General features: G+C 42.2%; 1 protein-coding gene across 1 annotated transcript; it reads right to left on the reverse strand.

The window, feature by feature from the left end:
• Window positions 1-18,953: 18,953 nt before the first annotated feature.
• On the reverse strand, window positions 18,954-23,608 carry LOC123608220 (HLA class II histocompatibility antigen, DO alpha chain). The gene is made up of 5 exons (XM_045497866.1): window positions 23,464-23,608; window positions 22,045-22,293; window positions 21,349-21,630; window positions 21,113-21,248; window positions 18,954-20,874 (listed from the first exon to the last, which is right to left on the reverse strand). Exons 1-5 carry the CDS (start codon window positions 23,543-23,545, stop codon window positions 20,871-20,873), a joined length of 753 nt encoding a protein of 250 aa, XP_045353822.1. The 5' UTR covers window positions 23,546-23,608; the 3' UTR covers window positions 18,954-20,870.
• Between the last annotated feature and the right edge of the window lie 2,863 nt (window positions 23,609-26,471).

Here is a 26,471-nt window from a genome sequence, read left to right on the forward strand (position 1 = left end):
GAACCACTTTTTAAGATTTTTGGAAAGCCCTTAGTTTAAAGGAGAGGAGACCCCTGATTTGGCCTTTAGCCAACTTAATTGTGGAACTCAGTAACTCGATTTCTTTGAGCTCTGGTCCTCAGGAGGAGTGATAGAAAAGATTTGGGAAATTTGGACACTTGTTTTTTAATGTTGATTGTGAGAACATGAGCAGGGGAAGGACAGAATCCCCAGCAGGCTCTTGTGCTCCTGGTGTGGAGCCTGACATGGGGCTTGATCTCATGAACTGAGATCATGACCTGAGAGCCAAAATCAAGAGTTGGAACTTAACCAACTGAGCCACCCAGGCGCCCCTGGACATACTTTTTTATTGGCTTATTTTTGAGAGGAAGTGGGGGAGGGGCAGAGGGGGAGACAGAATCCCAAGCAGGTTTCATGCTGTGCTGTCAGTGCAGAGCCCAACATGGTGCTTGAACCACGAGATCATCACCTGAGCCAAAATCCAGAGTAGGACACAACTGATAGAGCCACCCAGGAAGCTCTGAATGTTCTTAATAAAGTTTGTTGTGGAGGTAGGATACGAATTAAATCTAAGAAGGAATAAATAAACATTGAGATGATGCATGTCTATATGTGCAAGATTACATCTTGTTTCAAAAATACAAGGTTTGAGTTGGATTAGTTTGGGGGAGGCTAGTTGCAGAATCTTAAGGCAGTATGGCTGCATCCCCTTCTGTGCATGTACTCCTAAGACTTTTATTATAGTCTGGGAAAATGAATTTTAACCATCAAAAGGTGAGTTTCCAACGTAGTGTCTTTGGTGTTACCTTAGTATACCTCAACCTAAACTGAGAACACCACTAAAGGCAGTTAAGCAAAGGTGAGGGAGCTCATTGCCTGGATTGCAGAACAGCCAGAGGTAGACCTGCGTTAACACTTCCCACCCTGCCACATTGGGCCATTTGCAAATGTGTATGGATTTCCCAAGACTCAGGTTTTTGATAATCCTTGCTGTGGTCCCTGACCTTTGCTTCAGTTTGGGCCATTCTGTCCTTTGATTTACTTTTAACCTTAGATTAATTTACTGATCCAAGCCCCAGGTGTACTCTATCCCATAGTACCCTTTCAGCATGTTATTAAATTTCAGGCGTCAGAATGAGTGCTACCTTGGTTGAAATTCCTGTCTTCCAGCATAACCAATCTCCAGCCTGACTAGAGGGACACAAACGTGGAGCCTTCCTGTGGGTGTTCCTCCCGTGTTCTTCCCAGTTCTTGAAGCCATGGGTTCTACTGCCTCTAATGGCTCCTGTGGGAGCTTTTATTCAGTCAACATTTTCTGGACTCCCCGGCTTGCCTCTTATTTTTCAATAAACTATTAGGTCAATAGACCTAGACACTGCCAAAGTCGGGTGATGTGAGGTGAAAATAGAGAACAAGCCCTGCCTGCCTTCACGAAGCTTGCTCTGTCAATAGAGTTGAATTACTAACTCTCATGGTACATGGTGCTGATGGGCTCCAAGATAAGGGCATGACAGTCGTCCCAGACACTTAATCCTTACTGTATGCCACTGGTAGGGAACCGATCTGATGTTTCGATGATCTCACATCTTTGCTTCTTTCCCCTTTCCTGGATCATAAGCTTAGTTCAAGCTCTGCAAAATCCTGCTAGCTGATCTCCAGCACTGAATGGGATAGCTTGCTGGCCCCCTAGTTTATGGGGGTGGGGACGACATTAGGCAACAAATGAGGGTTTTTTTTGTTTTTTGTTTTTTGTTTTTATGTTTGTTTTTGAGAGTGCAAGCAGGGGAGGGGTGGAGAGAGGGAGACAGAGGATCTGAAGCAGGCTCTGCGCTGACAGGCTGACAGCAGGGAGTCTGATGTGGGGTTTGAACTCAAACCGCAAGATCGTGACCTGAGCTGAAGTCGGATGCTCAACCAACTGAGCCACCCAGGTGCCCCCAATCACAGTTTTTAAGAAAAACTGTAAGTACTTCTAGCCCCACAATATGCAAAGATTGGTAAAAAGCCTAGAGGGTGTTTATCTGAGAGATCTCTAAGCTCAGATCCATTCTGACATCTCAGAAGGATGAGAAGTGTTGTGCTGTTTCCAGGAGGAGGGGAAACGGGCAGAACATTGCCCGCAGAAAAAATAGTGGAGATAAACTGCAGAATGCTGAAGCAGCATGAATGAAAGGGTGAGTGCTTCCAGGTAAGACCAGAAGGCAGAGCTAGACCAACAGGCAGAGCATTTAGGCCACAATAAAGATGTGTAATTTTATCCTAAAGGCTTTAATTATAGCTCACATTTATTGAACACTCACTATGCCAAACAGTATACTGAAAACAACTCATTTTGTCTTCATTATGTCCTATGAAGTAAGTCTAATCTCCATTTAACAGATGAAGAAGTGAGGCACAGACGGCTTAAGGAACTTGCCCTAAGTTGCAGCATGAGCTAGTGAGTGCTGAGGTGGGAATCGAACCCAGCAATCTCTGGCTCCAGGAACTACTACCCTCGAATTCCAATACTGTGGGCTGGTGAGGTGCCAGGAGACACATCTTTTGAATAAATTGCAGCAGGAAGAACCATGTTGGGTGGGTGGGGCATCGAGAAGGAATGAAGAGTGATTATTTAGAAAGCAGTTCCTATAAGAAGACAGAGGTTTGGAGTGGAGAGACGGCAATGTAGGTGAAGAGAGTGGAAAAATGTGAAAATTATGTAGGAGATAAAAATGGATGGGATCATTCTCCACACACCACAGGAAGAGCAGAGTCGTGGAAGTTTGATAGTTCGTTGACTAAAGGCATGCCACCTGGCTGACAGGCAGGGGTGAAGGAAACCAACAAGGCTGCCCCAGCAGCTGGAATTCAGAGGCACTTGTTGCCAGTCACGGAGGGTCTTTGGCGCCCCCTGGTGAACATGATACCCATGACTTACTCCTGGATATTTCAGTTATTCTTGTGGCCACCCTCCCATCTTCCTGTTCTTTCCTTCTTACTTTCCTATACTTCAGGTCTTGAAACATGAACTACACCTTATGACACAGAGGTCCTTGTCTCTCTTGACCTCTGAAGCATCCCATGTGGCTTCCCCTGGCTCTCCTACTTTTCAGACAGCTCCTCTTTTCTTCTCAAAAGCCTACCTCAGCCAACAACTGAGAAGTTGTTGTCCCTCACGTTACCTTGCTTGGTCCTCTTCTCCTTTATTTGCACAACATTTCTAGGCAATTTTACACATTCTTCCGGAGGTAATTCCCACCCATAAAATCTGTTTCTGTCCAGACCTTGCTCCAAAGTTCCAAGTCTGTTCTCAGCTGCCAAATGGCAATGTCCTGGGGGGCTCCTGGCACTTGGTACATGTTCCAAAGAGATCCCATCTTTTCCCACACACACTCCTCTGTGAGTTATCTATTTATGTATCAAGCACTCATAGAGAACTCACTAATGTGCCAGGCACTTACGAGTGCCTTTACGGTCAGGTCCTCACAAGAACACCATGAGTTAGGTACCCATCACCCTTTCGTAGATGAGGACACTGAGGCTCAGAGCTACTCAGGAACAGTTGCACAGTAAATAAGTAACAGAGCCAGGATTATTAATGTACCATCATTCTCCCAGTCACTGGAGCCAGAGCCCCAGTGATCTAGATCTAGATCTAGATTTCTCCCCCTCACTCTCCTCCTCTGTTCATCCGTCAAGGCCTGTTGACCCTTCCTCCATCACTTCTCTCCTATCAGTGCCCTTGTGAGGCTGATCTGTCACAAATCTCTGCTCACTGGTTTTCTGTCCACAGTCTCATTTTCATCGTATCCATCCCCCACACTGTAGCTGCCAGAGAGATCTTTCAGAAAAGAAATCTGATCATGTTGCTTATTATTACCCTTCAGGTTTAAACTCCTTTGCAAGGCCTCTATCTAACCCTTGTGACCTCTACAAGGTTATATTTCTCATTTTCCCTTCCTTGAACTCTGTACTCAACTCAGAGCAAAAGATAGGCCTTCCCAGATTCTCCCATGCTGCTTAGCGCCATCGGGCCTTGGCACATGCTGTCTTTTCTGCCCGGAATATCCTCTTTCCCCCATCAGCAAATCACACATAATTTCGAAGAGCAACTTGTTCCCTCCTCTATAAAGACCTTTCTGACTGTCCCTCCACCTCCCATGATACATACACACAATTTCCAAAGGACCTCATTGAGCTTCTAACTGTGCACTACCCACCTCCAATCCAACCACAGCCCTGTCTCCAGACTCCAGTGGGAGTATCTGGCGTTGAGTTAAAGTGGCCTCTCTATTGTAGCTGATCTGCTCATCAGCCTTGGAGGGAGGATTCTCCCTATGAACAATTAGACAACTTCAGTTTTTCAGTTCACACTTAAGCGCTTCCTTCCTCCTCAGTTTTACCCCCTATGTCTCTTACATCTCCTTTGTGAGGTGGGAACTGTGTCCTGTTGTTTGTTTGTTTGTTTGTTTGTTTGTTTGTTTGTTTGTTTTAAGTAAGCTTCACACCTAATGCAGAGCCCAATGGGAGGCTCGAACTCATGACCCTGAGATCAAGACCTGAGCTGAGATCAGGAATCAGACACTTAACCACCTGAGTCACCCAGGCGCCCCTGTGTCTTGTTCTTTATAACCTTAACCTGCCCAGTGCCTGGGGAAATAATTTAAATATAAGCATAAATGATGGTTAAACTACCTCTTGGCATTTGCATCCATCCCAGGTACCTCAGCACAGATCCCAACAAGAGGATCATCGGCTCTGCCGTGGGGCTGGCAGGCGTGGGAGCTGAGGTTGAGACGGGCGTATCACCAAGGTGTGGTAAAAGTAGGGTAACCAGCCACCCCTGGCTTATCCAGGACTGAGAAGTTTTAGCTACAAATAGGGGAAAATCTCAGGCAAATTGGGACAAGTGGTCACCTCATAAATGGGAGACAAAATCACTCTGGCCATACAGGGAGATAGTAAGAGCTAACATACTCTAGGCATTTTCTATTTTCCGAGCCCTGTGCTTATTACATTACATACATCGTCTCATGATTCCTACAACATATAATGCTTTATCATTAGATTCTATTATGCCCACTTAATAGAAGAGAAAGCAGAGGCTCACAGAGCCTGAACTTGGCCTGAATCATGGGTTCCAAAGTCCATGTTTCTCTGCTATACTGTGTTGTCTCGGGATTCCATCAACCACCTTCTCCCCTCATGCCCACTGTGCCAGCAGACCCCTCTCCCTGAGGTACCAGGCCTGTCACTTGCAGTGAGGCCTCACGTCAACCTAAGGTGGCCAAGATAAGAGTAGTTCCTTGTGCAAGTGAGAAGAGCTAGGAAACATTCATACATAATATTCCTCGCTTGTGTTTACCAAACGAGGACATAGCTACTCTCATCAGGTAGGCTAATGTAGAATTTGAGGTTGGAGTAGAAAAGGAATTTATTCTCCAGGGATAAGAATTTTTGCCAGGTGTTGGTTTGAAAAAGGAGTGTTGCTAAAGTAGTCTTCTGTCAGTTCAACTGTCAGACCTCAGAGAGTCAGCTTCTGTTACGATTTCTGAGACCATGACAATGTAACAGGATTCAATCAATGAATACTTTGTCCTCTTCTGCCCCCGGCAGTGTGTATGTTGGAACTGGCTTCCCCATTCAGGCAGGTTGTAGAGACAGAGAGTTCCTCCGAAAATGATTATTACCTCTCCTCCTGCCTAGTCTTTGCTTCTCACCCAGAGTTGCTACAAAAAGGAGACAGTTTTGCTCATCCCTTTTCTTCTCTCTCAAAAAGACAAAAACAAAGACAACCCCAGTTTTTAAGGTTTCCTAAGTTTGCATGTATGCTTTTTTTTAAATTTTTTTTAAATCTTTATTTTTGAGAGAGAGAGAGAGACAGAGTGTGAGTGGGGGAGGGGCTAAGAAAGAGGGAGACACAGAATCTGAAGCAGGCTCCAGGCTCTGAGCTGTCGGCACAGAGCCTGGCGTGGGACTCGAACTCATGAGCCGTGAGATCATGACCTGAGCTGAAGTCGGATGCATGTATGGTTTTAACTCCAACTCCAGGGAAATGAGAGCTGAAAAGTTACTAGGAGAGGGCCAGCAAGTCCTGCATCCCTGTCAGAGGGGACCTTCATGCCCTTTAATGGGACACAGAATGATGGGTGTTCTCCCAGATCCGTGGTTACCATGACACTGTGTTCTATGTCCTTGATTTGAGAAAGAACAAACACTACTCAATCCCCCTACACCCTTTGGTTTCTGTGTCAGGTTTCTGGTTCACCTACTGCCTTCCATAAAGAGTTCTCCTTACTTGGCCCCCAGTTCCGTGGGATCTAGTCAGCGACCTGGTGCTGAGACTGGCCATGACCCTCTGCTTAGATTTCTTCCCCTTAAAATTCTGCATCCTTTTCTGGACTTCATTCCAACCACAGCGACCAAAGCCACTGATCTGCTGTTCTTGAATGCATCTCCCCCGACTCAGCCTGATTCCCCAGTATCCTCCTGCTTTTCCATCGTTGTCTGGTCTTGCAAATAGACCCTGCAGAACCCCACAGTGATTTCACCAAAGGTTTGGCCAGAATTAAAAGTTGAGTGCAGAGAGAACACTGAGCAGCAAGGGGGCAACTTGGGGGTGGAGAGGCTGGTTCGGAGAGCAGTTCTGTGGGTAGGGGGGTCTGCTTCCAAATATGGGAGAAAAACAAAAGAGAAAAAAACTTGCTTCTACAGAGTCTGCGAGAAAGCCAGGGAAGGGAAATTGACACTTGCTGGCTCTTGCTAACTGCCAGGTATTTTGACAGGTACTTCCCTTGTCAGTCCCCACAACATCTCTATCACACATGCATTATTGTTCTTATTTTAGAGTTGAGGAAACTCTGACTTAATGTGAAGAAGATCACATTAGCTAGTGAGACAGGATAAGGCTAATTTCAAAGTTTATGTTCTTTCTTCTATACCAAAGGATTGGGGTTATAGTCTGGATATAAGCAAGAAAGGAATTCACAGGTGAAATTTAGAAAACATCCAGAAAAAAACATCCAGATAGTAACTCCACCAATCTAAACTGAAGAATAAGGCTAGAGGTACACACACACACACCACACACACACACACACACACACACACACACACACACACAAATTTCTATCTATCTATCTATCATCTATATATCTATATCTATAACTATATCTATATCTGCTATCATCTATCATATCTGTATCTTTTTCAATGTAGCTTTTCCCCAGTGTTTCTCCATGAGGTAGAAAATTAATTTTTTCACCAAACCCAAGTAATTGAGTTTAACTCAAGAATTACTAGGAAGTGTGAAGACACCCAGACGAAATGAAACCACCTTGTTCCACAAGTATAGATGAGGGAATTCCCAGTGTTAGCTTTTTCTGTGTGAAGAGGAACCAGGCTGAGTAGAAATCATTCACTCTGGGCTGAGTAGTATCTGGTGTCCTGAAGCCACCCCCTCAGGCTTGGCTTAAGTACTGGAACCTTGATGAAGGACGAGGTCTATGGGAACCAGAAGGTAGATGATGGAGGACATGGATGCTGTGACAAGATGGACAGGTACACAAAAGGAAAGTGTGGGGTGGGGAATATCTGGGGTTTTACTGACCAGATAAGAAGGACAGAAGAAGGATAACAAAAATTAAAGACCAGGAATAAGAATTATGAGAACTTGTTTGGGGTTTTAGAAACTTTGCACGGTCTCCATTTTTAGTATTTTTTATTAATCTTGTCTATTTCCCAATTGGAATTGTCAGTAATATCTCAACCATGGATAAAAGTACAAAATTACAAATCATTCTAATATTTTATAATTCAATTTATTCTTGGTGTTCCTGATTTGACTATAGACACCACTGTAGTAACCTCTGACTACAGAACATGTTTTTTAAAGGACAAGACATAGATGAAGCCGTTTTAGGACTCCAGAGATAAAATGACACTGTGCTTTGAACCCACCAATGAAAAAGTGGCTAGAAGAAGTGATCAAATTTTATGTAGGTATTTTTTTTTATGTAGGTATTTAAATAACCATGTAATGAACAGAAAATTAAAGGCATTACACCATGTTTATTTCATTTTAGTTAAAATCATAGAACAAAATATTAAAATTGTTCATACTTAAATTTATAAAATATCTATTCCAGAGCAGTAATTATTCAGTAGGTGACATACATTAACTCATGAGTTCAGGAATCCGGTACGTCTCATTTAATTTTCCACTGCTTTCAAATACAGCATAGCATCACAAACACGCACACGCACACACACATACACGTCTTATTATGAAAATTCTAAACATACAGAAAAGCTGGGAAAAACACAAAGAATACTTGAACCTAGATTCAACATCCATCGAGATTTTACCATATCTGTTTTAATTATGTGTGTGGTGTGGGGTGGGGATCTGAATCCATTTCAGTATAAAGACCTCATGGCATTTCGTCTCTAAATGCTTTAGCATAAAGAGGTTTTGCTATGTAACCACAGTACTACAATCATAGTGAACAAAACTGAAAATAATTTTCTAATATCATTGATTACCATGTCTATATTCAAATTTCCCCATTTGTCTCTAGAATGTCTTTATATCTGTTTTTCCCTAAAGATGTTGTCAAGAATCACCCACTAAATCTGACTATAATGTCTCTTGGTTCTCTCCTGATACTCCCCAAACCCCCATCTTTTTTCCACATTGTCTTTTTTTTTTTTTTTTTTTTTTTTTTTTTTTTTTTTTTTTTATTTTTGGGACAGAGAGAGACAGAGCATGAACGGGGGAGGGACAGAGAGAGAGGGAGACACAGAATCGGAAACAGGCTCCAGGCTCTGAGCCATCAACCCAGAGCCTGACGCGGGGCTCGAACTCCCGGACCGCGAGATCGTGACCTGGCTGAAGTCGGACGCTTAACCGACTGCGCCACCCAGGCGCCCCCACATTGTCTTTTTAAAGAGACCAGCCCAGTTGTCTTGTAGAATATTCCACAGCCTGAGTTTGTATGATTGTTTCTTCATGGTTTCATTTGACTTATTCCTCTAATCCAATGTATCTTCTATAAACTAGAACTTTGAACTAAAGGCTTGGTTATATTCAGATTAAAGATTTTTGGCAATACTTCTTCATAGGTGATGCCACATACCTCCTCAGGAGGTATATATGATTACTGTCTTGTTATCCCATTGTTGACGGAGCCAAGTTTGATCACTGAGTTGAAATGGTGATAGCCAGATCTCTCTCCTCTGTAAAGGTATTTTCTCCCTTTTGTCAATAGCAAACAACCTATGGGCATGATACGTCATTCATCATGATGTGACTCATTAGTTCTCCATCATCTGTTCCCCTAATGATTTTAACATCAGTGATGCCTTCCCTGAATCAATGATCATATTAGAGTTGTAAAACATTAATTTTTGAATTCTATTTCTTCTACACTTATTGTCTGGCAGTCACACAAAAGGGACAACTTTTCTCATCAAGGGAACCATAGTTTCTTCTGAATATCAGGGAATATTCTTGTTTTCAAGTACCAATTTTCCAAGTTAGGAATTAGAATATCACATCCAGTGATAACAGAAATGTTTTGTCTGTTTATTTTAGCTTTATCTGATTATTATAAGGGCCTTGTGGGTTTTTAAATATTTGACATGTTTGATTATCGTCATTTTTTGATACTTAAATTGTCCCAGATTTGGCCAATGGGAGCCCCTTCAAGCTGGCTGCTCTTTCCTTTTGACAATCCCCTATTAGTCTTTGAACAGTTACTTGTTTTCTGAAACAAGTTTGCTTTGTATTTTCCCTAACCCAGACCTGAAATCAATCACTTCTCTAAGAAGCTCCATTTCCTTTTGTTGGGTATTTAGAAAACAAAATCTGTGGACTTGGGATGCTCATTACTACTGAGGTATCGTTGCGTTCAGTCTCTTTCATTCACTGGAACTAAGAGATACATATATTTACAAATCATTAATTAAAATTGGCATTTCTAACTAAAATGCAACATTAGTGATTTAATTCAGATGCTTTTTTACATTAAGTTAATTCATTCATAATTAATTAAATTTAATTCAGATACATTAAAAGTCTTGGTTCCTAAAAAAACAAATCTTGGTTCCTAATTACATGACAACAGTAATTACTGATTTGTTTCGTCCTATAATATACATAACATAGTTTCAAAATAATAATATAATCTTACTATTAACAATAAAACTACTGAATGACATTCAAGGTTTTGGTAATTCTTTTTGTCCTTAGGATATGTTCCACTAAGAATATATAGTACTGTCTTCTAATATTAATTAAACTCTTTTCTTTGTGTAGTATGTTTCTGTTTGTTTTAAATTTTAGGGGGTTTTTTGTTCAATTTTTATAAAAAGTGTAAAGTATTTATATATTTCAAAAATCAATATTCATCTTTATCCTTATTTTCTCCGACTCATTCCCTCAATTCTATTCTCCTCTCCCAATCCCATTTTCATCAATTTTTAGCTTATCCTTCCAGTATAGCTTTTTTCAAATACATACCTCTCTTCTTTCTTACCCCAAAGGCAGCACATACTATATATAATGCCTTCATATCTTGCATTCTCCACAAAATCCTAGAGATCCCTCCATATCAGCTCAAAGAGATCTTCCTCATTCTTCTAACAGCATTATGTTACCCCATTGTGTGGAAGTACCATTGCTTTTCAACCCTTACTAGACATGTTACCAATCTTTTGCTATTATAAAAAATGACACGACAGTCTTAAAAGGCAGATGACTATATAATAAAGACTGCATGTTTGACATTTCCTTATGCATATTAAAGCATGTTTTCAGGGCTCCTGGTGGCTTATTGGTTAAACATCCGACTTCGGCTCAGATCACGATCTTAGAGTTCAGGAGTTCGAGCCCCACATCCAGCTCTGTGCTGACAGCTCAGAGCCTGGAGTCTGCTTCAGATTCTGTGTCTCCCTCTCTCTCTGCCCCTCCCCCCACCCACATTCTGTCTCTCTCTCAAAAATAAATAAACATTAAAAAAATTTTTAAGTATATTTTATGTACACTACCAAAACTGAAACAGGAAGAAATAGAAAATTTGAACAGCCCCATAACCCGTAAGGAAATCGAATTAGTAATCAAAAATCTGCCAAAAAACAAGAGTCCAGGGCCAGATGCCTTGCCAGGAGAATTCTACCAAACATTTAAGGAAGAGTTAACACCTATTCTCTTGAAACTGTTCCAAAAAATAGAAATGGAAGGAAAACTTCCAAACTCTTTCTATGAAGCCAGCATTACCTTGATTCCAAAACCAGACAGAGACCCCACTAAAAAGGAGAACTATAGACCAATTTCCCTGATGAACATGGATGCAAAAATCCTCAACAAGATATTAGCCAACTGGATCCAACAATACATTTAAAAAATTATTCACCACGACCAAGCGGGATTTATACCTGGGATGCAGGGCTGGTTCAATATCTGCAAAACAATTAACATGATTCATCGCATCAATAAAAGAAAGGACAAGAACCATATGATCCTCTCAATAGATTCAGAGAAAGCATTTGACAAAATACAACATCCTTTCTTGATAAAAACCCTCAAGAAAGTGGAGACAGAAGGAGCATACCTCGAGATCATAAAAGCCATATATGGACGACCCAACACTAATATCATCCTCAATGGGGAAAAACTGACAGCTTTCCCCCTAAGGTCAGGTCCACTCTCACCACTGTTATTCAACATAGTATTGGAAGTCTTAGCCTCTGCAATCAGACAACACAAAGAAATAAAAGGCATCCAAATCGGCCAGGAGGAGGTAAAACTTTCACTCTTCACAGATGACATGATAGTCTATATGGAAAACCCAAAACATTCCACCAAAAAAACTGCTAGAATTGATTCATGAATTCAGCAAAGTTGCAGGTTATAAAATCAATGCACAGAAATAGGTTGCATTCCTATACACCAACAATGAACCGACAGAAAGAGAAATCAGGAATCGATTCCATTTACAGTTGCACAAAAAACCCCATAAAATACCTAGGAATAAATCTAACCAAAGAGTTGAAAAATCTATGCACTGAAAACTATAGAAAGCTTATGAAAGAAATTGAAGAAGACACAAAAAAATGGAAAAAGATTCCATGCTCCTGGATAGGAAGAACAAATATTGTTAAAATGTCGATACTACCCAAAGCAATCTACATATTCAATGCAATCCCTATCAAAGTAACACCATCATTCTTCACAGAGCTAGAACAAATAAATCATCCTAAAATTTGTATGGAACTAGAAAAGACCCTGAATAGCCAAAGCAATCTTGAAAAAAAAAAAAAAAAAACAAAACAAAGCAGGAGGCATCACAATCCCAGACTTCAAGCTACATAACTGTAATCATCAAGACAGTACGGTACTGGCATGAGAACAGACACTCAGATCAATGGAACAGAATAGAGAACCCAGAAATGAACCCACAAACGTATGGCAACTAATCTTTGACAAAGCAGGAAAGAATATCCAATGGAATAAAGACAGTCTCTTCAGCAAGTGGTGCTGGGAAAACTGGACAGCGACATGCAGAAGAATGAATCTGGACCACTTTCTTACACCATACACAAAAATAAACTCAAAATGGATGAAAGACCTCAATGTAAGACAGGAAGCCATCAAAATCCTTGAGGAGAAAGCAGGCAAAAACCTCTTTGATCTTGCCTGCAGCAACTTCTTACTCAACACGTCTCCAGAGGCAAGGGAAACAAAAGCAAAAATGAACTACTGAGACCTCATCAAAATAAAAAGCTTCTGAAAAAAAAAAATCTTCTGCATGGCGAAGAAAACAATCAATAAAACTAAAAGGCAACCGACAGAATGGGAGAAGATATTTGCAAATGACATAACAGATAAAGGGTTGGTATCCAAAATCTATAAAGAACTCATTAAACTCAACACCCAAAATCAAATATTGCAGTGAAGAAATGGGCAAAAGACATGAATAGACACTCTCCAAAGAAGACATCCAGATGGCCAACCGACACATGAAAAAATGTTCAACATCACTCATCATCAGGGAAATAGAAATCAAAACCACAATGAGATGCCACCTTACACCTGTCAGAATGGCTAACGTTAACAACTCAGGCAACAACAGATGTTGGCAAGGATGCGGAGAAAGAGGATCTCTTTTGCATTGTTGGTGGCAATGCAAGCTGGTGCAGCCACTCTGGAAAACAGTATGGAGGTTCCTCAAAAAACTAAAAATAGAACTACCCTACAACCCAGCAATTGCACTACTAGGCATTTATCCAAGGGATACAGGTATGCTGTTTCGAAGGGGCACATGCACCCCCATTTTGGTAGCAGCACTATCAACAATAGCCAAAGTATGGAAAGAGCCCAAATGTCCAGCGATGGATGAATGGATAAAGAAGATGTGGTGTATATATACAGTGGAGTATTACTTGGCAATCAAAAAGAATGAAATCTTGCCATTTGCAACTATGTGGATGGAACTGGAGGGGATTATGCTAAGTGAAATTAGTCAGTCAGAGAAAGACAAAAATCATATGACTTCACTCATATGGGGACTTTAAGAGACAAAACAGATGAACATAAGGGAAGGGAAACAAAAATAATATAAAAACAGGGAGGGGGACAAAACAGAAGAGACTCGTAAATATGGAGACACACTGAGCATTGCTGGAGAGGTTGTGGGAGGAGGGATGGACTAAATGGGTAAGGGGCATTAAGGAATCTACTTCTGAAATCATTGTTTCACTATATGCTAACTAATTTAGATGTAAATTTTAAAAATAAATACATAAATACATAAATAAATAATAAAATTTAAAAATAAAAAATAAAAAATTTTTAAATATATTTTAGAAAAAATATTACTTGTATTTATTCATTTTTGGTTCAGTTATTAGCATTCTTTGCAATACTTGTTTCATGGAACAATTTAAGAAATGCTAGGTGTACTTCATGATGAGTGTGCAGACTAATGGATTTCACAAATGTAAGATGTTCAGACTAGTGCATGGCACATTGGCAGTGTCCAATAAATGAAAGACAATAATCATAATAAAACTAATAATGTTATTAACAGCAGAAAAAGTTTAATTACAGGCTAGCTTCCATTAGCTCCTGAGTAGTGACGGTGCGATAGAAAGAATTTGGGCTCCAGCATCATATAGACCTCCCCAGCCACCTTCTAAATGTCTGACCTTGGGCCAAGTTGTATAATTTCAACCCCTGTTTCCCCCTCAGTAAAATGGGTATAATTATTCTAAGCTTTCAAGTTGACTGTAAGAGAGAAATGAAATAATGCATGGTGGCAAAATATTGCTTTTCTTTTCTTTTCTTTTCTCTGTACTCAATTTTGTGACATAGAGCCATGGCAGGTGTCATCATCAAGACTCTTCCTAACTTCCAGCTTTAAATCCTTAAAGCCTGAAGCATGCTTGATATTACCCCAGGTATCCCAGACATTATTCTAGGGAGAGAATAATGCCTTTGAGAGGCAGTAAGGCAAACCAGAGAGAGGAGACTCTCCCAAACTGTGGAAAGCACAATTATCTGTGGATCCTAAGAGAGCCCCGTTCCCTTGCAGCACCCAAAGCAGGTGGGGAGGCCTCTGGGGAAAAGGAAAGGTGTCCCACGTGGTGCATTTATCCAGTTCTGCTCCCGTGCACTGGGGCTCACTCCTCACCAAAAATTTCTCTATCCCCCGCCTGATGCAAAACAGCAAAGCTGCCACTGTGAAAGACCATGTAGGCTAAGACCCAGGCATCCTAGAGAGAGCCAGTCTGGACATATGCAAGAAGACAGAAGGGGCTTATCTAATGTTCCAGTGTGGTGTCAATGTCTTAGAACAACCATGAAAGAGGGAAGCCCCAATAATATCTGAGGCTGAATTTACCAACTATTTAATGAGGGAGAGGCTTGGTTTTGAGTACAATTTAAGACTTTTTTAAAAAAATTTACTACTTGCAGGGCATCTGGGTGGCTCAGTAGGTTAAGCGTCTGACTCTGGCTCAGGTCATGATCTCACAGTTTGTGAGTTCCAGCCCCTCCTTGGGCTCTGTGCTGACAGCTCGGAGCCTGGAGCCTGCTTCAGATTCTGTGTCTGCCTCTCACTCTGCCCCACCCCCACTCATGCTCTCCCTCTCTCTCTCACAAAAATAAATAAACATTAAAAATTTTTTTAATTTACTACTTGCATTTTCTGCATGATTTTCTAGATTTTGTGGACCACAATTCAAACTCACTATGTATGAAAAAGCATTTATATAAAGGCCTGGCACATTATTTTCTTTAATGGGTAGCCACTGTTATTAACACCAGCTGCAGAACAGTGGGATAAGGCTCAATCTGCAGCAAATAAAATGGAATTTAGTAGGCGTCCACAAATGTTTTAATGCCTTGTGTGTTCCAGATAATAGGACAGGTGTTGGAAATATGAGATACCGACTTACCTTGTTGTAGTGAAGCAGCAAAGGAAGACACACAACACAGCTAGCTCTGACATGTGGGAGAATGTCGTAGGTCCTAGTGAGAGAATGGAGAAAATACTGTGGCCTGGGATTGGAAAGGCTTCACAGAAACTGCATTTAATTGGGACCTGGGGAAGGACAGGTAAAATGTTGATTGATTGGCAGAGGAAGACAGGTCTAGCACAGAGATTAGTATGTGCAAAGGCAGGGAGGTATAAACATATCTTGAGAATTCTGTGTGACTTCACACTGACTGTTTTCAGGGGAGCTATTAGGAATAAGGTTAAAAATGTACATCAGGGACAGTTTAAGAAGGATCTTCTTCACCCTGTGGGTAATAGAGCATCCATGGAATTTAAAGCTGAAGGAAGAGAAAAGAAAATATCTGAGAAGCTTCTAGAGAGAAAAAAAAACACATCATCACATACAAATTCCAGGGTTATGAATATCTTTTGGCTTCTCAACAATAATGTTAGAAGCTAAAAGACTACGGAGAAGTGACCTAAAATTTCTGAAGAAATGATTTTGAATCTTGAATTTTACAGCAACTGCTATCATTCAAGTGTTTGAGTAGAATAAATATATTTTCTGACATGAAAAGCATAAAAATTTGCTTCGTATGTACTCTTTCTCAGGAAGCTAAAAGAGGGTGTGCCTCTCTAAAATAAAGCATTAGACCACAAAAGGGTAATTACTGGATTTAAGAAACAGAAGACCCAACACAGAGATAGGTAAATCCTGACAAGGATGGTGAAGGGTGATCCCAGGATGACAGCTGTGTCATTGAGGGCAGCTGGTTAGCAATGGAGCAGACAGAAGTTCGTGGGAGAGTTTTATCTGACAATAAAATAGACTGATTGCATTGTAAGGAAATTTGTGACACACTAATAATAAGTACAAATAAAACCAAGCAAAGAGAAAACAGGATAATTATTTGCTCCCAGGAAAACAAAAAATTGTCTAGGAAAGGAAGAGCATGATTTACTCTACGGTTTGGCTGTGAGTAACTTTTACATGGTCACAATAATGTAAAGACTGAACACTGACATAGCCAAAGTAACAATATAACTGTATTAAAGATGAGGACACGGGAAGAGGGCATGTGTGTGGTATGAAGATGAAAATCCTCATCTTCCACAGTGGGAAGTAAAAGAGATGAAGCCTAAAGCTGAAAAATCAAGACAGAGCAACACAAACATGTTATTTAGAGACAAGAGTTAATACAAATAGAATCAGTTCAAAACAGTTGAAAGTTACCACTGCTGGGGGTGAGGACATTGTAGGAGAGGGGGCTGGAGACAGGACATTTGGGGGAAATCTTACATAGAACTATTTGATAGTTCAAACTATATGTGACATAACTTTGTTAAAAATTAAAATTATTCAGTATTATCTGAAGAAAATGAAAACATTAATTCAAAAAGATATGTGCACCCCAGGTTCATTGCAGCATTGCTTACAATAGCCAAGATATAGAAATGACCTAAGTGTCCACCAATGGGTGAATGGAAAAATGAATTGTGAGATATATATATATATATAGTGATATATGAATGGAAAAATAAATTGTGAGATAGATATAGATATAGATATAGATATAGATATAGATATATGCAATGGAATACTATTTCACCATTAAAAAGGTTGAAATCTTGCCATTTGTGACAACATGGATGGATCTCTGGGGCATTATGTAAAGTGAAATAAGTCAGACAAAGACAAACACTGTATGATTTCACTTCTGTGTGGAATCTGAAAAAAAAAAACCAACAAATTCATAAATACAGAGAACAGATTAATGGTTGCCGGAGGTAGGGGTGAGTGGGGGAGAAATGAGTGAAGGGGGGGTCAAAAGGTAAAAAAAAAAAAAAAGAATAGAATAGTAAGCAAATGAATAATGCATTTAGTTATAAGGAACCAAACTGCAGTCATGTGGAAGAGAAGAAGCAAAGTTCTGGGTAAAGTAGCATTGCTTAACTCTCATCTTGTGAGCCCAAGAGTTTGTTCTGCCCTTAGGACCACGGTGCTTCTTTCTTACAGAAACACTCATTCCTCAGATCTCCGCCTGTCGGGCTTCGTAAATAACATCTCAGTTCTGGTGTCACCTCCTGAAGTAGGATTCCAGCCCTCTTCTTCAGCCACTCTATCAGATCCTTTATTCTGCTTAATTTTCTTCATAGAACTCAACACAACTTTCAGGCCTCATATTTCTCATTAAATATCCTTTTTTGCTGGTGGTTTGTACGTTTCCTTCACTGAGTATAAGCTTTTGGCAGTAGAGACTATGTCTGGCTTTTTCACTCCTGCCCCCCAATCCCACAGCTAGAGCAACACAAGAGGTGCTCACTCAGTATCTGATTGGACGGATTGATATGTAATGTAGTCAAGCGATTTTCTTGACTACAATGGGTCTGTTTCATTAAACATAAATTAGAGCTATGAGTATCTTCTCAAGCTCCCTTTGCAACACTATACAGACATTCCTAACATTAGGAAGTCAAAATGAATAACTGCATTCAGCTCTTAGTCTTGTGAAAATTCTGAGTGTGTCCATATCTGCCCTGCCACCTCCTGGTCCATGCAGTGCATCATTTATCTGCAGTGAACCTGATAAAACATGAAGGGCATGGGCTTTGGGCTCAAACAGACTTGAATTCTGTTCCCTGCTGTGACACTTACAGTTGTGCTACTTTGAACAAGTTAGTGAATTTGTTCAAGCCTCAGTTTCCTTTTATTTAAAAATGGAATGATATTAGTGTTTACCAGATCAGATTACTGGGGATTAGAAAATACAATGTATGTGCACTATATGATACAAGCTCAGGGCGGGGGGGGAGAGGATAGAAAGAGAGAGAGAGGGAGGATGAGGAGAGGGAATCTGGAGGCAGCCCACACAGAATACTCTTCCAGAGAAAGTGACTGAGGGTAACTTGGAGGAGTGGGGAGGCTGGGGTATAGGACAAAGAGGCGAAATGATGCCCTCAACAGATGAGAAACATGATGTGTTCATCATCTGTAGAGGCAACCCTGAAAAGAAGGAGAGTATGAAAATACAGAAGAGGATATGCCTAATATCTATTCTAAAAGACACAGAAAGGGATCATTCAAGAATATAGGAGGACGATGTTTTTAGTGAGAGACTGTTTACTTTGAAACTAGAAGGAAAAAATATGATTATGAAGGCAGATACATAAATCTGAACGATTTGGAATTGTTCCTAAAAGTTCCAATGACTTCTGTGTAATATATGCATAGTGAAAAAAGCACACTTCTGGTCAAAAGAAAACACTTTATTTATTTATTTATTTATTTATTTATTTAGAGAGACAGAGAGCATCCGCAGGGGAGAGGCAGAGAGAGAGGGAAAGAGAGAATCCCAAGCAGGCTCCGAGCTGTTAGCACAGAGCCTGACATGGGGCTCCATCCCATGAACTGTCAGATCATGACCTGAGCTGAAATCCAGAGTGGGACACCTAACCAACTGAGCCACACAGGTGTCCCAAAATGAAACTTTTAATGACCTTATTAAACACTAGGGCAGAGATCAGAGAAGCATCTTTCTGAGGATGATCAAGTTAACTTTTGAAAAGCAAAAGATCAGCAGAGATCAGGGCATGTTGGGGACAAACTTATGTTGAGATGTCTTCTGAGAACCAACCCATTCTTCTTTCTCTGAGAATGATCCAACCCCTCTCCTCAGAGGTGGGTGCTCGGCAGCCACGTTTGTACTGTGGATCTTGTGCCTCTGGTTACAGTACTTCGGACTGGGATGGGCAACTGCCTCAAATGTGGACATCTGTTTGTTTTTTTAATAATTTAAAATTGTTACTGGGAGATAGTGGTGGATGGGTAGAGCTGAGGTGATGTACAAACTCAGGAACTGCAGGTGAACATATTAGCTGAAAGGGGTAGTCCACAGAGAGAGAAGAATATGGCTAATATGGCTAACATTAGAGGGATAGCACAGACCATATGGCCCAGAGAGAGAGCAAGAGAGATTGTTCTAGATTCTACTGGCTTTTCAGTCTGAGTTCTGTTCCCTTAGGCTTGGCTAAAACCCACCCTTGGTTCAGGCACCACTCCTGTATCTTTATTGTAAACATCCTCTCCTTATGTCTGTGATCATTTTAAGAGGGATTCTACTACTGGAAAACAAAAGTCTTGACTAGGACAATCCTCCCCCACTTCCAATAGGGTCTTCTTCTGGCCATCGATTTCTTTCAATTTATTGTCTCTTGGAAAGTCTACATGATCTCTTGGTTTCTTTCTTCTCCAGGACTAGGGCTCACAATGCCAATCCCCATCTTGCCCTACTTACTTGTATCTGCCTCAACTTTTATGCCCTAAAAGACTTAGGTTCTCCAGAAAGGCTTCCTGGACAACCGCAGACCTCAAGGATCCCCTCTTCCAATAGCATCAGGCTATGTCAGTGGGTCTCATGTACCAGACCACAGTCTAAGTCTAGGATGGCTGCATCAGCATCATCTGGAACTTGTTAAAAATTACAGACTGTTACCACTCTCTCTACCTCTAAGATGCTAATTCAGTAGATCTGGGTGAGGCCTGCGCTTATTAAAAGGCCCCCAACTGATTCTTACATACATTCCAGTTTGAAAACCACTAAGAGAGAGATCCACTTGAACTTTCTCTAAATATGTGGCCAGGTCTTCTACTAATATGATTGACCCCAGGTTAAGGAAGTAACCATGTTATCCAAGCCGCCTGGGATTCTAGGGGATTTGGAAAAAGGAGATGACACTGTAGATTATGCCTGGACACCAAAGGCCTCTTCATTATGGAGTAAATCCAGACAAGAGTAGAATTCTCATGAACCTTTCCTCTCCTGGCAACTCCTTTGAGGGCAAATCTGAATTCAGAAGGTAAATTGCATGAAGTCCTCGTGAAATGGCCCATTCACAAGTAACACACGACAGGCCCCAAATGGATGAGTCAAATGGAACAAGATATAGCTGGACTGGCCTGAGGATGGCTGCCAATCCCAAGTATGAAATGGTCGTGCTAAATGGTCATCACCTGGAACCCCCTCTTCTAGGTCTTGGTATCCTTCACACCCTGAGAGAATTGGCCAAGACCTGGTAGAAAGCATATAGTCCAAACACAATTAAAAAATTTACTGCTGCTAGCCAGAGCTTTGAGTAGAGCAAAGTGTGTGTGTGTGTGTGTGTGTGTGTGTTGGGGTGAGAAGGGGCACTAGTTGCTGCCCCACAAGTCCTGCAGTGAGTACCAGATCCAAGAGAGTACACCTATAGGACAGAGGCTGATCCCATCCAAAGTCAGCACAGTGGCGATATACTTAGCAGACGGAGGCACTGAGTACACAAAGGCTGTCAAAAACTTGGCGAGGAATCCATCAGTTGTCTGTCTCCTACAATCTGTTTTTCTCAGAAAGTTCGTTACCTAAAGTGGTGAAAACCATATGACCAAGGTTGTTCGAGCTCACAATGCTGGGGTCCTGTCTGATTGCCCACCTCCCCCAGACCTCACCCCCTCACTCACCTGTACTCTTCTATTCCCTGCCCACTACTTGTCTATGCCACCCTTCTCTGAACTTCTTGCTCCCCAGAGAACGATCCTCCACCCCATCCTGTTCAGAGTCACCCATTCCCCTGCCCCCAGACTCCCGGGGCCTCTGTACCTGGGGGCACTGGACAAGCATGTGCCTCTGATGATGAGAATGGTGCCCACAAGAAAGCCCACCAGGCCGAGGGCTAGGCCAAGGGCACAGACCAGAGTCTCAGTGGTGTCTGGCAGCGGGACAGGCATCTGGGGCTCTGGGGGAGAGAGAGGAAGGGTCAGGGGGTGCAGTGAAAGGATTCTAGAGTAAAGGAAACATGGGTCTGTGAAGAGTGAGCTGGGGAGGGGGTTCCATACCCCAGTGCCTGAAGAGCGGCTCGTCCAGGCCCCAGTGCTCCACCTTGCAGTCATACATGTCATCTGCTGAAGGCACGAAGGTCAGGTAGTAGAACTTGCGGAACAGATGGTCAGGCTGGGAATAGAAGCTGGTCTGGGCCACCCCCTCGGTGATTATTTGACCATTGCGCAGCCAGGTGATATTGATCACAGGGGGGAAGATGTTGTCCACCATGCAGATGAGGACGTTGGGCTGGCCCAGCTCCACTCGAAACTTGGGGAATACAGTCACCCTCGGAGGCACTAGGAGGAATGAGGCCCTGAATCCCAAAGGCTCATCCCTGCAGCTGGGCCTGACTAGGACTGGGATTCAGGGACACTTCCTCCTATTTGGGATTTGCAGGCAGGGGATTCTCTGGGACATAACTGCAGAGGTGGGAGGGAGGCAGAGGGAGAAGAGGCTGAGGAGGGCAGTGGGGACACCAGGGGCTCCTGTATCTGACAGGTTCCTGAGGCGGAGTCCAGGCGGGAGGGTCAGTCTTCAAGAAAGAAGAGGGCGCTGAAGGGATCTAGATCTAGAGCCTCCTGGAGAGACACGGGCCGAGGGAGAGGTGTGCCAAAGTAGATGGAGGCCTACGAGGTGGGAAGAAGCTTCTCTGGGCCTCCTGTGCCGACAGGGGGTGGGGCAGAGGGAGTGAGGAGAGGAAAGGCTGGTACCGTTGGTGGCTCTGGTGCGGTTGGAGCGTTCCACCAAGACATCCAGATGGGCTTTGATCACCGCGATGCTGGCCAGCCCATTCTGTGGGTCAAAGTAGGCGAAGTTGCCAAACTCAGGCAAACGCCACACAGCCTCCCTCTTCTTCAGCTCCACAGAGAACAGCTGTTCCCCATCAAATTCATAGGCAAACTGACCCGAGGCACCATAGGATTGGTAGAAGGCTGGTCCATAGGAGCCCATGTGATCAGCTGTATTGGGTAAGTTCAGGGTCAGAGACAGAAAAGAAAATCTATCAATCTCACCTAAAACATGTGCCCCATCCTGGGTTCTCTGTGGGGACAGAGTTGAGCTGTTAAGATGGTCCTTGGACAGTGGGAGGGTTGCTGGGGGTTAACAGAGGGAAACAGGCACATGCCCAACACACTGGCAGGAAGAGAGACACAAGTGCGTCTGGCATACCAGGTTGGGAAGAAGAGAGGCCGCCTAAAATCATGCTTGGGATTCCCAGAGTTAAATGGTAGCTGTGATCATTTGCCTTAGTTGTGCTATCGGGTCCTGTGTGTGACATGAGTGGGGGGGGGGCGGGATGAAGGAAAATGATTAGGATGTGTCTAAGTGGAGCCTTGGGCACAGAGCTGCAGTATAGGTGGGCGTGAGGACAGAAGGTGATGGCTGGCAGAAGTAAGAATTAAGATTTGTGACAGAGACCAAACAGATAGCAAAAGGCAGCCTGAGGTATCGCAGAGAGCACTGGAAAAGGAGTCCAAAGTTCAAGTCAAGATCATGCCCTAACTCTTCCACCTCAATGGATTATGATCAAACGCGTCTCTTTCCGAAACTGAAGCTCAGTTTTCTGAAAATCCAGGTTAGATTTTAATGGGTAAGGGGCCTTTCGAATTCTATGAAATTATATGTTCAACAGTCATTGAGGCACTACTATGTACCCAGCACGATGCCAGGCCCCAATGAAATACAGCTAAACCAGCTGTGGATCCCTCACACACACACACGAGGAGCTCATGTCTAGAGCAGGATTAAGACAGAAAAACAGTTAACTATCCACATGGTGATAAATACTGCAATAAAACTGGACTCGAATGGGCACACTCCAAGCCAGAAAGTGGCACAGAAATCACGGTGCTAGGTGACAGTAGGATGGAGGTTTGGATCTCAGAAAGAAGGAAGGAATTGGGCATGCACATGAACCTGACAAAGTCTGAACATGCAGCTGGCATAGCTGGACTGAGCTGCACCTGTATTTTAGATCCACAGTGGACATGACAGAGGTGAAAGAGACCGGAGATCTCTTGGTAAAGGAAGTTGCCCATAAACCAGAGAAGGAGAACAATGCAGGCTCTATACTGTCTCTCGTGTAACCCTAGATCTTCTCTCCTCACCCGATCCCCCTCAGCACTCACCCTTGATGGCCCCGGCTTCGTGGGGGCTCAGGAGGCTCATCAAGGTGTGGAGTCCTAGGACTAGCCCCCCACTGAGGACCATTGCCCTGATGCTTTAACCAAGTAAGTTTTGGTGTGGAGCTGTGGTAGGACTTAAAGGAAGGAGGCAGAGGTAAAGAGGAAGAAAACAGATTCCAGGAGGGGGAAGACTCCCTGCTGTATTCAGCCAATCAGAGACATTCTCTGAGTTAATGCAGCTGTTGCTGGGTAAAGAAGTACGAAGCCTAGGTGAAAGGTGGAAGAATGCATTGGGCCCTCATGCACCCATGAGGCTTGGCTCACAGGGGGAGTCAAAAGGAGGTTTCTGTTTGGGAGGTGGCAGGGGCCTAGATGAACCGTTACTACAAACTCCAAGAAAAGAACCTCTGGAAGGAGAGAACAGGACATCAGAGAACCACAGAGCTGAGCTCAAAGGCTCTAGACTGATCTCTGGCGTAGAGAATCCCAGTCTCTCTGTAAGTTTCTACAGACAACTTTAGAGTTAAAAAGTAATATACACCATACTAAGAAACTTTAAAAGGGACATATTGGATACACAGTAGAATCAAAATCCTTTAAACCTTTAAATCACTTTGGAAAATGTTACTTTATTTCATTGCGTGAGGAAAAAGATGTGTAATTGTCAGAGATGTCTAGAGTAGGGAGCTTCAGTGGACTATTGTGAGGAGGACAGGGGGTGCTGGATAACCTCCATTTGTCCTTGGGCACCCTTCTCCATGCTGCCTGCGGGCTGACCCATGTGGACAGCATCTCCCTTCCCTCTGGCTCCTGCTTGGGCTCGGCGTTGGCAGAATTTAGTCCAACATAAAATAATACATATATAAAGATAGATATTTTCCAGATAAGGAAAAGTCTAGCCAAATATCTAAAGGCAGTTTCTGAAAGATCATGAAATAAATGATTTTCAATTTGGAAGGGAACTAAGAAATCATCTGAGTCTATGACTCCAAACCTGGCTACACAGGAGAATTACCTGGGGAGCTTGTTAAAAATACCAATTCCTGACCTGAGTTAGAGCAGCCTTTCCAAGGGTAGGACCAGGAGACCTGGGTTTGCAGCATGCTCCCTGGGTGAGCGACATCACTACTGAAAAAAAGAACTATGCTTCCAGCCTTGCACCCAAGACAGAGCCTGCAGAAGGCATACCTGATCTGATGGCTTTGGACCAGAAACCACATGCCATTTGTACTCACATTCCATTGGCAAGAATTAAATAATGACCCTGCCTGGGCACAACAGGGCTAGAAAAAGGTATTTTAGCTGTGTGTTCAGGAAAATAGTGGTTTGGCAAACATGTGGCACTCTGGACAATCCTAGCTCTATTAACCATGATTATTGACACATTCAAACTTGTTTCTAGTATTTTACTTACTTCAATATTTCTGTTTTTTAAGTTTCTTTTTTTAGTCTTCATCATCTTTAAAAAAGTGTTATCTAGGGGCGCCTGGGTGGCTCAGTCAGTTAAGTGTCCGACTTCGGCTCAGATCATGATCTCGCAGTCTGTGAGTTAGAGCCCCACGTCGGGCTCTGTGCTGACCGCTCAGAGCCTGGAGCCTGCTTCGGATTCTGTGTCTCCTCCTCTCTCTGCCCCTCCCATGCTCGTGCTCTGTCTCTCTGTCTCTCAATAATAAATAAACGTTAAAAAAAAAATAAATAAATAAATAAATAAATAAATAAAGTGTTATCTATACCTTACCTATCTTCCCTCTCACCAGATAAGAACTTTAGCATGCTTTCAAATTATTCATAGACTTCCTCTCTTCCTCACCAAGGTGTTTGATCAATGTTACTACTTCTGGTCCTTTTTGTGGTACCTCCTGACATTTTTTTCTCTTATTGGAATAGAGAAACTTCACTTCTTCCAAAAATGTTTGAAGCATGAGTAGTTGCGTGGCAAATCTCCTGAAACTTTGTATGCTTGAGAATATTTTTATTATATCATCACTTTTGAATAATGTTTAGCTATGTATTAAATTATAAGTTGGAAGATGTTTTTCTTTTATCCTTCTTTCTTTTTTTTTTTTTCAACTAAAACACACTTTTTTCCCCTTTGAAAGCCTTATGGGATACACAGGTTTAATGGAGCTGACCTCAGTTTTGTTCACACTGACTCCAATGAGTTGCATTTGGGTTTCCTATGCTTGACCTTGCTCAATTGCTACTGTTGCCCTTGGTTGGTTCTCTTTCAGGATCAAGGTGGGTGCTTTCATGTAAAATCTTAGTTTTAATTCCTCCTCTGGCAGTTCTTTCACAGATTCTTAGCTTTGCATAATTATACCCACAGTGGAACCAACATCATCACATCACCAAGATAAATCCTCCTACTCCAACATGATCTTCTGCTTGTTAACAAAATATGTCCAAGGCAAGCCACAACAGATCCTAATGACCCATACAATATTGAATCCCATGCATAGGGAATGTTTTCAACATTAAAATTCCTAGGAGCTTAGGGGCACATGGGTGTCTCAGGCAATTGAACGTTCGACTCTTGATTTTGGCTCAGGTCATGATCCAGGGGTAGTAGGATCTCTCTCCCTCTGCCCTTCTCCCCTACTGGCACATTCTCTCTAAAATAAAAAATAAATAAATAACATAAATAACATCACAAATATAATATAAAAAATAAAATAAAATCCCTAGGAGTTTAAAGGGCTGGGATAAAATTAAAAAGAACCTTGCCCTTGGCAGGCTCACAGGGCTTAGGTCAGGCAGTCCTGGGCTCCAGCGGGTGTTTTCCTCTTTAATACCATCCCAACGTCTTTTTGCAGCCAGTGTTTCAGTTAAGAATTCAGTCAATCTTTCTGTCTGGAAGCTTTTAGAATTGTCTCATTACCTTTGATCTTTTAAATTTTTGTTATATTGTATCTAAAAAGGGTTTTTCCTTCTCTTGCCATGGGATATTATGGATCCTCTGTAGATTGTCATTCTGAGATTCATCTCTTTATTTCTATAATACTTTCCTCCTC

Source organism: Leopardus geoffroyi, chromosome B2 (genome assembly GCF_018350155.1).
Source record: "Leopardus geoffroyi isolate Oge1 chromosome B2, O.geoffroyi_Oge1_pat1.0, whole genome shotgun sequence".
In the NCBI taxonomy this organism is placed as follows: Eukaryota; Metazoa; Chordata; class Mammalia; order Carnivora; family Felidae; genus Leopardus; species Leopardus geoffroyi.